The 15,154-nt window shown below is 41.1% G+C and overlaps 1 protein-coding gene across 1 annotated transcript in view; it reads left to right on the top strand.

Moving 5' to 3' along the window:
- The first annotated feature begins 1,422 nt into the window (after positions 1–1,422).
- KCNK1 (potassium two pore domain channel subfamily K member 1) overlaps positions 1,423–15,154 on the top strand; it is a 35,345-nt gene continuing 21,613 nt past the window's right edge. Inside the window, exons 1-2 of the mRNA XM_008920153.3 lie at positions 1,423–1,603; positions 2,212–2,733. Of these exons, the coding sequence (XP_008918401.3) occupies positions 1,423–1,603; positions 2,212–2,733 (703 nt within the window). The remainder of the gene's footprint in view (positions 1,604–2,211; positions 2,734–15,154) is intronic.

Consider the following 15,154-nt stretch of genomic DNA (forward strand, 5'->3'; position numbering starts at 1 on the left):
TGAAATAAATTAAAAATTGTATTATGAAACCTACCATAGCTAGTACATTTGATCAAAATGGATTCCAGTATGTCACATGTACTGTTTTAAATGTTTTTTCTATTAGAGATAGAGGTACTCAGTCATTTGGAATTTGAGGGGACAAGTGACTAACTAATTGGATGGAGTTAGTTAAGCATACCAAATCAATCAATGAGGTTCCTTGACCTGTTTTTCTGTAACAATGTTTAAATTCATGCTGCCTTAGTGCAATGCAAGCAAACATTTGTTTGGAATACTCCCTTCCAAAGCTTGTCTGCATTACACTCTCAGACAGTATAATCAATTTTTATTGCTATTGACTGAAATTGCCTTTTTCCTACACATCACTAGTTTATATTATAAAAATACACTGATGCTGATGAAAGGTGCTAAAGTGGTGGTATAGGGATGTGACATCTCTGCCTCTGTCCTTTTGTCAATTAACTTCTGGATATACAGCATGGATTTTCTTCAGCTCCTCATTTCAAGCCCTTGCCCTAATTTAATTATGCTGCACTTCTGTTGGGTGCTACAATTTCTACATATAAATAGTTTGGAACCATTTGCAACAGTCGAGGAGTTCAGCCACGGGGGAAAACTTAACCTGTATACTAAAACACGCAAGTGTCCACAGTGCCCCCTCCCCAGCTGTATGATGCACAGACACACACGTGTGGGCCAGCACATCTGTGCGTTCCTGGCACAGCATCGAGAGTCTGCCTGCTCGGCCTGTCTCGTATGTACCTGCCACATCCCCCAAGCGCACTACTGACCAAGCATTCAAGCAGCTGCTTTTTGCATGTACGAACATATTTACATTTTGATCATAAAACAAGGCTAGTGGGAGTGCGGGCCATATTTAAGTCCCTGGAATAGCTCAGCTATGGCTGGCAGTGGGGAATGGACCAGGAACTGGATGAGCTGTTCTGCCAGGCCAGATTAATCCCACAGTTTCATGTAGCCGTCCTATAACAGGAAATGTTGACACATTGTTTAAAGTTTCTGGCATAAAACATTATTTTGTGCCTTTCATTTTTCTCTCTTTTCCCATGGTAGCCCTTACAGCTTTGAGGGGTACCTCAGAGCTTAAGATAGGTTGCTGGATTTGATTTACTCTGTCCAAATTCATTGGCTCAGCCCTAGTAGGGTTCTAATTTACAAGCTACTACTTTGTGACTGTAGTATAAATTGCCATCAGCTGAGAGGTGAAAGGGAACTGGCAGAGCCTGGCAGGATGTGATCCGAGAATGAGAATCTCGTCTCTCTCCTTTACCAGAAGCTGCCTTTATTCACCCCTAAGGGATACTTTAGGAAGCTCTAATTTTCACTGATGCTTTTCATCTGGTGGGGAACTTCATCTGGTAAGTTAACTGTGTGGTTGCTGGCCAGAGTTTGAGATGGATGAAGAAAGAAGCATTCAAAGTGAAACTTGCAAAGATCACTGGCTGTGACTACACAGCGGGATGGCTGAACAGTGCCTTTGTATTCATCCTGGACGCTGCTTTGAGCGCTAGCTGGGCACTTCACACCATTAAAAAGTGTCTCCAGAAACCCAGCACAGTGGCAAAGACTCCTTTAGCTTGTATGGAGAGTTGCTAGTTGTATGGAGGTCAGCTAGTTTGAATTGCACCCCTAAAAGGCCCCATTTTGAAGCTATGGACCTGAGGGAGGACATTATTGCCCAATATCTGAGTTTCTTTGAACTCGTCATGTCCTGAACTGAATGAAATTCAGCCTACTGCTTCACACTGCGTCACCTTATTCTTCTTTGAAATGTGAATGAATAAATAAATAGCACTAATAAAACAACTCAATAGTGGAAGGAATTGCTGTTTTGGGAGTTTCCAACTGTAGGGGGTGGGGAACAGCGAGGCAAAGAAATCTCCAGAGACTTTGTGTGGAAATGGGAATAAACCGCCGCTGCAGCGCGGGGCCGGGGCGCTCTGGATCGGCTTCGCTGAGCGCCAGCGGGGGATCCCCCGCGCTCCCCACGCGTTACTCATTGACAAGGAACAGAAACGAGAGAAAGCGCCGGCGCCCCGGCAGCCAGCGGCAGAGGCGTGGGGCGGGAGAGCGGCGGGACCGGGCGGCTGCGGCGGCGGGGCAGCAAATCAGCAGCACAGGAGGCCGCTGCCTCCCTCCCTCCTCCTCCTCCCTCGCCGCGGTACCTGCGCCGGCGGCCCACGTGAGCGCCACATCAGCGCGGCTCCGCGCCTCCAAAGTCAGCCAGCGGCCGCACAGGGGGCAGGCGCCGGCCGCGCTCCCCCTTCCCTTCCCTCTGTCCCTCAACCCCCGCTCCCCCTCGGCATCCCGGCCCGGCCCGGGGCGCAAGCCGGCCCCGGCTTCGGGAAGATGCTGCCAGTCGCTGGCGGGCAGTTCCTGCGTGCGGCTTGGTGGAGGCAGCACCGCTCCGCTGGTGCTTCGCCCTGCTGGTTGCTGGCTACCTTGCTCTAACCCTGGTGTTCGGCGCTGTGGTCTTCTCCTCGGTGGAGCTGCCCTACGAGGACCTGCTGCGCCAGGAGCTGGGCAAGCTGAAGCAGCGCTTCCTGGAGGAGCATGCCTGCCTCTCAGAGCAGCAGCTGGAGCAGTTCCTGATGCGGGTGCTGGAGGCCAGCAACTACGGCGTCTCGGTGCTCAGCAACGCCTCGGGAAACTGGAACTGGGACTTCACCTCCTCCCTCTTCTTCGCCAGCACCGTCCTCTCCACCACGGGTAAGGGAAGGCGCCGGAGGCCTTCCGGGGAGGCCTGGACCCCCTCAGGGCCGCCGCGGAGATAAGAGGGGCTGGTTTGGGGGCAGCTGGGGCTGTGGGAGAGGGGCCGGGGCCCGCCGGCCCCCGCATGTCCAGGGCCGCGGGGACGGTGCGACCTCCGGCCCCGGGCGTTCGGGGGGCGGCGGCGCTTGGGCTCCCCAGTAATTGTTACTTCCCAGACTCTCGTGTGTGAGAGGCATGTTTTGTGTAGGATTCATCACCCGTATTTGAAACCCGCCCTAATTCAGCGTTAAAAGCCAGGTTGTCAGGTCCCCCCACCTTGAAATCACTGGCGGTTTCGAAAATCCTGCCTAATGCCCATCTCTTTCTTTGAACTTTTAAATTATTTTGGGGGTGTCTCCTGTGCGTTTCTTTCAGGCTGATTTGGGCGGAGAGGGGAAAACTGCTAAGCGGAGCCTACTGATGAAGTTAAACTTCAGTTTCATATTTTACTGTCAATTTCCATTTAACGTTTGCATGTAAAAGACTAAAAGATAATGCTTATTTTCTTCTAAATAGCAGGTTTCATTGTTGTTTTGAAAAGCTTGAGGAAGCATTCATCTGACTATAGTTTTTATAAGCACTTTTTTTTTCAGCAATCGGATTTCACTGAAGAGCATAGTGGACAGATTTCTAAAGGATGAGTGGAGACGTTTGTGCTGGGGAGCTGGGCTCTGGTGATTTGAATGCAGCTCACTGAAATAAATAACAAAGGCTTGTCAAATAAGAAAAGCGTTAAAAGAATCACCCTAAAATTTGTCCAACCAGAGGGCTTTGAGTCTTGGCAATACGTTGATACTACTATAAAAGATGCACTGTTTATTTTTTTATTCCCCCCTCCCTGCCCCCGAGTTAGCACTCCTTCTATTATGGGAAATGTAATCAGCAGATATTAATAATTTAATAATTTGCTTACTTGATCTTATTTTGGCGCTTCCTGACTGATTTCAAACAGGCAGTGCTTGTCCTGTAAATATTGCTATAAATAGTTGTCATTGAGTCTAGAGATTAGGGTGTCTGCCTGTTATAAGGAGGTTGTGTTTGTAAAAAGTAAACCAGGGTTATGGGTGTCCACACAACACTTCCCCCGTCTGCATATTAATAACTAGAGTTAAAGTTTGTGTGAAGAGAGAAAGTGACATGCTTGTGACAGTTGAATGTTCTCAGTGAATAAATTTCTAAACATTAATCAATGTATAGTAATACTGTGAGTGGAAAAAACATGGAATTGTGATAATACTTCAGCACTCAAATTTTTACTTTTTTTATTTTTTTACTTTCAGTAAAACTGTAAGGCACTTTAAACTTAAGGTGCCTAATTGACCTTATGATGCTTGTTCTCATTCCTAATCAGTTACACTGTCTGTTACTATAAAATGTAAATTATTTTGTCCGAGAGCTATTTTTTTATTCAAATTATTTTTTCTATAATAACCCTTTTTAAAAAGAAAAAGGTATCCTGCTTTTCTATATGTTCTTACACAGTGTACTGCATGTAACTTCTCTTTTTTTTTTTTTTTTAACCAGACAAATCCAATCCACAGTCCCTGCAGTTTATTATTTTTAAATCTGGTAATATTGATTTCAGAGATAAATCAATCAAAAAATGTTCACAATCAGGACGGTGGGGGTGGGACTGAGTTCGTAACACCTTAGTACTGCCTGGTAATACATAGCCACATATTTTAATGTGTTTGAATTCAGTAATACAGTTCAGGCAGAGATATCTCTTACCCACTGCATATCTTCTTAAGGGCAAGGCATAACCTGGCCCTACATGTGTGGCTGACTTGATCATAGAGGCCCTACAAGAAAAGAAGACGCAAGGTACCATTGTCCAAATGGAAAACCCATTAGAGAACTCCACTTAAATGGCATATCCTCAGAACAGACAGAGGTCTGAAATGCATGAGTTATCATTATTTCTGTCCGTTTCATAAACTGAAGTTCATTTAGTCATCATTGATGTAATAGGTCAATATTATAGATCAAATGGTGGTACTTCCTTCTATGTCCAATAGTCCTTTGCATTGGGCCCCTTTTAACAAAATCTGTCTGTTTCTTCTTTTATGTAGTAATCTTTAACTGCACTTGATTCCTATTTAATATCAATAACTTGTGCAGGGTAGACAGGTATAAATCCAGATTAATGTAGTATGACCAACACTTTTTCAAATACTCCCCAGAGCCTGCAGATTTCTGGTGAGGTGCATTTTTTCTCCCTAATTAAGTCTGCACCTGTGCAAGAAATATTTCAAGGCTCTTGAAATGGCCATGAAAACGGGAGACAAAGAGCAGAACCTGCCTGGTCACTTCAAACAGCTGTTCAGAAGTGTTTGAACATTTAAAAAATGCTGTACTATTACAAACTGTGCACCTGAAATGCCCTCCCTTTGCCAAGTACAGTAAGAATAAAAGCAGAAAAGAGAACTCTGGTACTGGTGGTACCAACTGAGGGTTGCTTCTTGTGCATAAGTGAAATTGCAGGGAGCACAAGGATGTTCCATATGTTCAGCTTACTGAATTTGTCATTCATCATGTAAATAAATGCACACCTACTCCTTGCACAGAGGACAAGGCTTCTTTCATAACCTTTTAGTTTTCTATATAAAATATGTAGGGAAAGTGTTTAAATATAGCATCCCTAACTTCACTTGTTCCTTCCTGTCCTTATTATATTCCTTGACTTCTTACTCACTAGAGAAAATCCTTGAAGAAAGTGATAAAGTCATTTAAGAATTTGGAAAAAAATCATAAATGGAGGGAGTTTGCAGAATAAACACAGTAAAGGCAAATTGTTACTTGAAAGCAGTTTATGTTGCAGCACACATGGGCTGTCACAGGACTGTCACAAGCTGCCTAAAGGACGGGCAAACAAAGGGCAGTGAAATGGGCTGGTGGTGAGGCTTCAGCAGATTGTAGAAGTGACTAGCAGGAGGTTTCTCTTCTAAAGACTTTATTCCTCCCTGTGCAACTTAAGCAGTCATGCAGAAGGCCATACAAGCCATGTGTAAGAGAAAGCAATTAGATCACTAATAATTGACAACATAAACAGTAAGACTATACAACTGTGTGCATTTAAATAATGTCTGTCTTGGAAACTCTCTGTAATTATGACCTTATACATATCTATGGTTGTTGCTTGTGTCAGTGCTAGATGTCATGAATCATCGTGCTGAAGCAGTTCTTTCTGGTTGGCTTTGTTGTGGGGCCATCTGTACTCATGTCTTTTATTACTAACAATAAAAATGAAGTAATTTTTTGCACTCACTCTTCTGGGTGGTGTTTTCACTACTCTTGGCAATGTCTGCGTTCTTATCCCATATTGGTGCAATATGAGAATACTGCACTACATGAACTGTAAGCAGAATGAAGTAATTGAAGAAATTGATATTGCTTGATATTAGCTGTGTTGCAAGATATGAAGAGTACAGTGACTTCTTTTTTTGAAGGAAAATAGATAGGGAAGGATAGGAAATGCTGATTTAGGAACTTGGGGCCTGTATTTTTATGTTTGTTTTTGGAAAGAGTCTTCTCAGTGCAAGGATGTCCCATGGCACTTTATGTAAACAGACCATAAGTCTTATTCTGACTGTCCAGCTTTGAGTATTTTTGCCTTCATCTGAAACACAAATACAGCTGTAGATTTCACTTAACATTTGCATACCAGAAGGATGCTGAAAAAGATCCTTCTCTGTTGTGATAGGGTTGGCAAGATACCCACTAGAAGGAAGCTAGGAGAGCCTTGCCCTGATTTAGGGATTTGCAGAGGAGGGGTGAGAAGTTGCATCTTCTGTGATGGCAGTGCATGTTTTAAATCTTTTGATTAAGGTCAGGTGGTCATTCCTCTGAGCCACAGGAGTCAAGACAGTAAGAGAACTGTTAGTATTCAACCACTTTCGAAGCCTGTAATGTAATTGTCTGCAGGGTGGTTCGTGCAAAGCAGCATCTCCTCCAGAATTTGGCTTGTACCAGTTTCACTGTTGACACTGAGGATGAGTGTGTTGTGCTCCACTGCAAGGAATGTCCCCCAAGATCTGCAATATACTGAATTTGGGTTTCTGCTTGCTGTGTTATGAAGAGAGTACGCAGTAGCTGTAGATAAATGGTGACACTGGCTGTTAGTTTGAAAGTGCTTGGTTTAAGGGCTAGTAGAGAAGAAACATGGCTTTCAGGGAAAGTTTTGCATTCACGTTAAATAACTTACAGGAGTTTTACTGGCAAGCAGTACGAGGAGTTAATGCATGTATCATTTGATTCATAAGGATGTTCTTGCTTAGGTCTGACTGTCATAAGCATTGCTACTGATGACTTGCCAGAGAAACTTAACTGTGCCTTTATTTACAAAAAGTAACAGGCTGTGATGTTATGCTGGATTAAGTGGATGCACTGCAAAAGAAAGTTCATTACAGATCTTAACGGATCCATGGAATATGAGGTAGTGCCATGAAAGCATCACAATGGAGCATTGCAAAGACATCATAAGATATGTAGTCTCTTACAGTAGAACCCTCAGATGGATGAAACTACCTGTGTCTCTCATACCTTATGGAAAAATGTGAATTTGACTTAAATAGAAAGAGGATAGTTCACAGAGGCTTTAGGGAAAGTGGATTTTTTTTGGTCTCATACTTGAATTAAATGTAAAATGCATATTTTATGTTGATGCTGTCAGAATATGTGGGCTGTGTCCCTGGCGATGCCTGTAGTATCTCATTAATACACACCAAATAAATACATTTCATAATTCATACCAAATGAGAGACCAGTCATAAGATTCTCTGTTGCTTCTTATATGAAAATATGGAAACTTTGTGATGGATTAAACTCAGATTGGTCTCACTAGTAGTCACTCCTGACTCCAACAGAAAACTGAAGCTTCACTGTACTGTTGCTCTGACTGTAGCGCTTATAGATTATTTAAATTGGTGGGATGAATTGCAGCTATTCACCAGGGTGAGGATGCCAAACTTTGGGAACTTTATTTCTCTTTTAAGAATTGTTTATGACTTGAAAACAACATCTCCGGGAAAAGGTAATTTGCTGTAGATGATCTCGACGCAAAGCGAGGTTGTGCTTCGCCCTGCGACAGTGTTTTTTATATTGGAGTACTTCTAAGAAAATCAAAGGAAATGATGGCAAGGGAGGTTGAGAAAGATGCCAGAAAAGAAGGATTACATTGAATAAGCCAACTGTTTGGATCTGAAGCCAAGTGGTTGAAGGCTACAGGGTGTTCTGGGACAGGGTAGTCACAAGCTACTATCCCCGAGGCTGTCGGCCTCCAAATACATCAGTCCTGGAAACACTTGTATTAAGTAGTATAAACGTGAAGTCAGAGAGTCATTCTGTCTGCCTGAGTGTCTACTTTCTTCTCAGGGAGAATTCCTTTGGAGAAGCTCCAGACTTGCTTCTGTCATATTCTAGTCTGGCCCCTGGGTTAAGATGCTGCCTTCTGAGATGTGGGAGGTTTCAATTGAGTTTGGCTTAATGTTATTTTCAGGACAAGGATTTGAATCAGGGTTTTCTAGCTGTTTTTAGAAAGAGGAGACAAAAAGACTACTACATCTAGGGAAGGTGTAAGAGAAGTTGAGTATATATGAACTAATACTGAGCAAGTAGATTGGATGCTTTTGGTATCTTTGCCTTACAACACAAAATCATGGGAATGTTCAATGAAGTATTAAAAAAATTAAAGCAAAAATGTAGGGGCTTAAGTTAAAAAAAAAACAAAACAAACAACCAAATAATGAATCCCCAAAAAACACAGAGCAAAACTCAGCAAACCCACCAAAAAACACAAACCAAAAATGTGTTGTATGAAGGTCTCCAAGAAACCTGCATGTGTCAAAAGCAATAATATAAACTTTTTGGGAAGGATATTAGGCTCTGTGCTTCAGGACACAAGCCACTCAGTTGCCAGAGATGACAGTTAGAGCTGGCAGATTGGTCACTTATCTCTTGTGTGCCCAGGACAAAGGTCTTGTTTTCTCTATTGAAGCAAGCAATAGCAGAGAGGAAATCTGGGTCTGTCATGTCTTGTGTTCCAGGCAGGGCGGTAGTTCCTGGTTTCTCATGGGACTGCAGCAATCAGCTGTGCCAAAATCCTGCTTGTGCTTGCTGTAACAAAGGATGTCAAGAGTCACTCTAATCCAGTATTTGTGGTTTACAGGCAATGAGTAGTAAAAACCATCTCCTGGCAGAAACTGGATATGCCATGGAGTAGCAGGACTGTATTATTGTTTAGAGCAGTGCTGGCTGTTCATGGATGGAATGTCTTTCTTACAAAATCTGTCCTCACTTCTGTGTCATGGGGTTCCATTTGCCTTGCTAAATTTAATCGGTGATAAGGAGCCATCCCAGCAGCTCTCAACAGGTGAAGGGCCGCAGCTGCTGCCTCAGTAGTCCTGTGTTAGGCATAGGGCAATTCTTCCCTTGCTGAAACACACACCCACTATCCCTCCCCCCAAAATAAATAAAGCGTAATCACAAAACAAGTCCATTGAACTTAGTATGATACACAGAGTTTACCTGGGGTCAGGACTGAGTTACTGGTGTTCTGCCTTGGGCTTATTAATTGACTGCTTTTTTTGTAAATGTTTACCTTTGCTATTTCTCTGGTTTTTCCTAACTGAGCTGTGTTACCATTATTTGTTGTCGTAGATAAATTACATGGTCTCCTGTTGCTCTGTTATTATTTCTAATCATTACTCTGACTTTATTCTATGATATTTACATCTTTATTAAAAGAAAGAGAGTCATCTTCCCCCAAATTACCTTTCATTAAATATTTTCTATTTTTAATCCTTTTGTAATGCTGGAATTTTTGTTACTATTCTACTGACATCTACAAATCAAATCCCAAGCTAAAAATCACGTACATTCTCAGAGCAAGACTTCTAAAACTTAACAATCAACTCCTGACCATTGTTTAGTAGGATTTTCGCTTTTATCTGAATGTAATTTAAAATAAGTCTTCTTTTAAATCTATTGTTTCTCCTGTTTTCATTTATTTGTTGGCTGTTTTTTTTCTTTCTTTATTTCACTTTGGGCCACTGCATCATCATTTTAATAATCTGTGGAGGTCTTTTGATACAGGGACATCATACTCTATGGAGAAATGCCTACTTTAGCCGCTGCTCCAGGTTAATTATAAAGTAGGCTGCAAGCTACTTTGAAACCATATGAAGACCAAAATATTTCTTGGCATGTGCAGAAGTGGAATTTTAGCAATTTGAGAAAAATTAGGACTCCTATGACAGTTTGGATGCCTTTAGGATTAAAGAATAGCAATAAAAAGTTTCTTAGGAATTAGCTACCTAAATTCCTACTGTCTCTCTGGATCTGACCTCAGCTGCTTGAGAGTTATGATGTTTGTACAAAATTCAACTGAAGACCTAGTGTAGTAACAGATGTGACCCAGAATACCTGGGAAAAATGTGTCAGTTCACTTTTTCACTGTAGAACTTAGCTGAAACAGATTGTGTTTCTTGTGAGGACAAAACAGCAATGTGATTAAAAGCAGAACTGAAAGAAATGAATGAAGCAAAGCATTTCAAGTGACTGTGCTTCAGGAAAGTATCAGAGCACCTCTTGGAAGAACATATGGATTTTCTTTCCTTTGGAAAGAAAAAGATACACATTCGTCTCTGAAAACAGAGTATGCAAACTTCCTTGAACTGAAAGCACATATGAATCAAAGTGGTACACCAGCTGTCACCAGACTCCAAACGTTTACTAGCTGATGCTTCCTAAGTAGAACCATAGTCTGTACTCTAAACTGATTCTGTGACAGTTGCTTAAGCAGCTTCGAAGTTATCACATCATCTTTGAGGAACTGGGGAAATGCCAATGGGAAAGGAGGGAGATCACTTAGGCGGTGTTCCCTAGCAGCAGCTGAGGGTGGAGATTGGGCTGGGAAACAGGTTTTGCCAGTGGAACAAGCCAATCCAGTAGTCTTTTGAGTACAACTCTGCTTGTGTGTGAGAAAGTGAGGCTATGTCCTCTGACAAAGTTTCATACTATTTGCTAGTAGAAACTTTACCGTCAGTATTCTGTCTTTCTCCTGAGAATTCTGAGTCCAGACTGTTGTTATGATAACAGGGAGTAGAGGCTTAGTGCCTCTTTTTACTGTCCTCTACTGCAAAGTGTAAACTTCTGGAGTGACCAGAACCTCTATATAGAATGTTTTCAAGCACAATTTAATACCATTGCAAATGCAGCTTTTGAGAGCATTTGAGAGCATGGTACTATAAGAATGGGGGTGTATCATATCTTTTGCTCTTTTTGCTGTGCATTTCATGTCCCACACACTGAATGTTTTTTCTGAATATGTTAAAAATAACTCCAGAAGCTAAAATGAAAAGGTTAAAATGTACCTCTGAATTTCATCCTACTTGTAGTAGGATGAACCTCCTTCTGTGCCTTTCAATTACTTAAAGACTGTTTAAATTTGCTCAGCTAAATAATCTTAGATTCTTTAACAGTAGCTGCTTCACAAAAGGTTTCCAAGAGTAGATACATAAGTTGGGTTAAGTGGGGAGAGGGACCAACCAGAATTAGATATTGAAATGATAAGGTTAAGACATATAATTGTTTACATTTTTTTTCAATAAGCAGAAGCTTGATTCTAATGAGAGATGAATCTAGCTTCAGAACTGTGGCTTTTGCAAAAAAAAATACATTTCAGGCAGTACTTGAATTTTATGACTTATTGTCTGTGCTGTACTGGCTGTATGATATTGCTAAAAATGACTGTAAAAGGAATCCTTTGCTCAACTTTACTGAAAATGTTTTTAGGAGCACCTCACTTATGAGGAAAGGCTGAGAAAATTGGGATTGTTCAGCCTTGAGAAGTGAAGGTTCTGGAATGACCTATTCCAGTACTTGAAGGGAGCCCATAAGAAGGTTGGAGAGGGCCTTTCTATAAGGACATGTAGTGACAGGACAAGGGGGAATGGCTTTAAACTGAAAGAGGGTAGGTTTGGGTTGGATATTAGGAAGAAATTCTTTACTGTGAGAGTAGTGAGGCATTGGCACAGGTTGCCCAGAGAAGTTGTGGCTGCCCCATCCCTGGAAGTTTTCAAGGCCAGGTTGGATGGGGCTTTGAGCAACCTGGTTTAGTGGAAGGTGTCCATGGCAGGGTGGGTTGGAATGAGATGATATTTGAGGTCCCTTTCTACCCAAACCATTCTATGATTCTATGAAATACATACTAAAACTACAATTATTTCCAAGTGTGAGAAGATTTCTCAGCATTAAGAGGCAAAAGTGATCTTTCAGAAGACCTCAAATGATGCAGCACTCACCAGAATGGGACTTGCGTATGATTTTATTTTAAAGTCTGTATTGAATTTTCTCTTATGTGACACTTGGTGTTTTACTTTCTATGTTATTTTAAAACTACATGACATACTATGAACACATATTTTGCTCAATCAAGCTTTTAAAATGTGATTGGCAGGCTTAGACATTGCAATGTGCAGTACTAGTGCCAAAGTCCAGAAGCAAGCTAGAGTAACTATCCTCCTTTGTTTACAAGATAATTTGAAAAGGGGGACGTTACTTTAGAGTCATCAAATGCAAACACAAGATGAAGATCTGATTTCACCTCCTCCGTGATAGGCTGAGATTGTACTGTATGTGGCTTAAAGAAAGCTGAAGCGGAAAAATACCCCGTGTGTTCAGGAAGTAACAACATGTCCAGAGATCTGCTATAAAATTAAATAGCTTGGATGTTTAACTCCTGGGGACTTCATTATAGAAGCTTATACATCTCCCTTCACAAAAAGGGAAAAGAACCCTAAAAATTGCTTGTTGTATTTAAGATTAATGTGAGAAGGCCTTGGAATCTCTCCTCTGTATATTATTCAAAATAGCTATTTTCCCAACCGTGTGCTGTACAAGAATGGCACAGACCTTTCCCTTTGATGCCTGCAGCCGAAAGGAAATGAGAAAACTCTAAAGAACTTCCATCTCTTGTAGAGTTTTGGAAACTCTAGGCTGTATGATTTACTAATGGACAATTAAATTTTAAACAGTTCGCAGCATGTCTTGTTACTTATTTATAGATATTACATATATTGATGATTGGACTTGATGACCTTAGATTTTTTTTTTCCAACCTTAACAATTCTATGATTTTATCATCCTCATGGCTATATTTTTGGTTAGTGTTGGAATGCTGACTCAGCACCATAGCAAAAATTGATAAGGCTCAAAGATTTATAATTGTATTACTATTTGAAAGTCCTAACTACTGTAAACTGTATGTGGTGCACAGAAAATAACGCAAAATGCTGTAAATAATTTGAATGATTACTATTTAGCAATGAAATTAGCAATGAAACTCTCTTATGTGAGGATAAAAGGTTGTTTAATTTACCTATGTGCATTCGTACATCTGATGAAAAATCAAGGACTCCAGCCTGGCTTGTGGTCCACTGCTGCAACTCTGGTTGGGCAACCAAAGAACCATGAACGCTACATGATGTTGTATTGTGTGAATCAACAATTTATATTGATAAGAAAATAGTAAATCTAAGGCTGCTCTCAGGCCTTAGATTTAGGCCTTAGTTTATTGTTGGAGTTGTTATGCATACCTGTAGTGCAAAGGTAAGTCTTTATGTTTCAGTCATATCTTTTAGTGCAGCTATATGTACCTAGTGAAGCCAGCTGAATGTTCAGGTCAAGTTTTCTGGGGCTAACAGCCACCTGATAGGATTTTGTATGCTGCTTCAAATGTCATTTACACTAGGAGTTCTTACTAGTCATGAATCTCAGCCAAAGCAAAAGATAGAAGCTCTCTCAACGTCTCAAACAGAAGTTTGAACTCCAGGTTTTAGCCTTGCATTATGCCATATCCTTAGATGTCATGAGGGAGATGGTGATAATCTTTCACATTTCTGAAGCACTTTTTATCAGAAGATCTTGAAGCGCGTGCATACCAGAAACTGTTTTATTGGTTTACTTCTATTATATTCTGCATCTTGTGATATCACAGTGACATTTCCGTATGTATTTTGCAAAAGAATGAACTCAGACAAACAGTTGTGAAAGGTCATGTATGAGCCATTAGTATGGTTGAGAATAGGAGCTTGTGAATTTTGTCTTGCAGTTCTCCATTCCTGCTGCTAGGCAGTGTTCCCATACAGTAAGCTGATTTCCCATCCTGGGGGGGAGAGCACTTCAGTGTGCTTTTATTTTCTTGCACTGGATGTTCTTTTTTCCTTTGGTAATAGTTTTTCTGCTCAGCAACATTAGAGAAAATTGCAGCTACTTGAATAAGGAATTACTGAAGCCATATTGAAGTGTGCAATGCACATTTCTGTATCTTTCCTTCAGTGGAGACTCCAGAAATATTGCCTCTCCCTTCTAGGGAATTGTTCAGTTGTGTCCTCTGTAGAAAACGAACTACACACCAGTTAATACAGCCCATTTAACTGACCAAATACACGAGTAGCCTTTTTGAGAAGAAGGCAGTATTTGTTCTGCTTTAGCATGCTGAATGCCTTTCTTTGCCTGTTAAATGTTTGCTCAGGGTGTTGTAAAACAAAATGGGCTGAGCCTACCTAACAGCTTTGCCAGCGGTAGGAAGATGTCTTGGATTCTTGATTCTCACCTGTGGTCCAACCCTGTGCTAGGTCTATTGCCAGCTGAACCACAACAGTAAGCCAAGTCAGTTTGTCAGACTGGAAGAAACATTCATTTCCTGGTGGATTAGTTTGCTCTGAGTTATTGCATTCAGGTAAACTGCAACCAATGCAAAAGGGGGTAGATCCACATAGCAATTTTTTTCCTAGCAAAACTGGATTTAAGTTAGGTGTTTCATGTAACAACTTGGGAAAAGCACAGAAAGAGTAAAAAATGTATGGACAAATTAACAACAGATAGGAGCTGGCAACCTAAGAACATGTTCCTGTAATGATAATGTATCTGACAATTGCTGCCTGTCCCTTGTAAAGGAGCATTATTTCAAGCAGGATTAAAATGTCAGCTAGCAAATCTGAAAGAACTTAACAGGACTCCTGTTTGTTAATACAGATGCCACCACTAAAATATTTCTATCCTGTGTATCTCAGGTACACATATCTCAAGGGGAACCTTATTTTTTCCTGCTGGGTAACTAGTGATATATGATAAATTGCATCATCTTTGATGTTAGAGAGGAAGTAATGCAGTCATACCACTGTAACTAGTTTACAAATTCTGATAATTGAAAATTACAAGAAACTGGATGCATTCATAGGATCAGACACTTACAAAGAAATCTCTCCCTTGTCAAGGTGTGTTAACTATCAATTTACATGTTGCTGCCCAGGCTCTTTGATGCTAGGCCTTTTTTTTGGAATTACCACCAATTTTACATTCCTTTTCCCATTATATT

The sequence above is a fragment of the Manacus vitellinus genome, unplaced genomic scaffold (genome assembly GCF_001715985.3).
Source record: "Manacus vitellinus isolate BGI_N305 unplaced genomic scaffold, ASM171598v3 scaffold_37_pilon, whole genome shotgun sequence".
In the NCBI taxonomy this organism is placed as follows: Eukaryota; Metazoa; Chordata; class Aves; order Passeriformes; family Pipridae; genus Manacus; species Manacus vitellinus.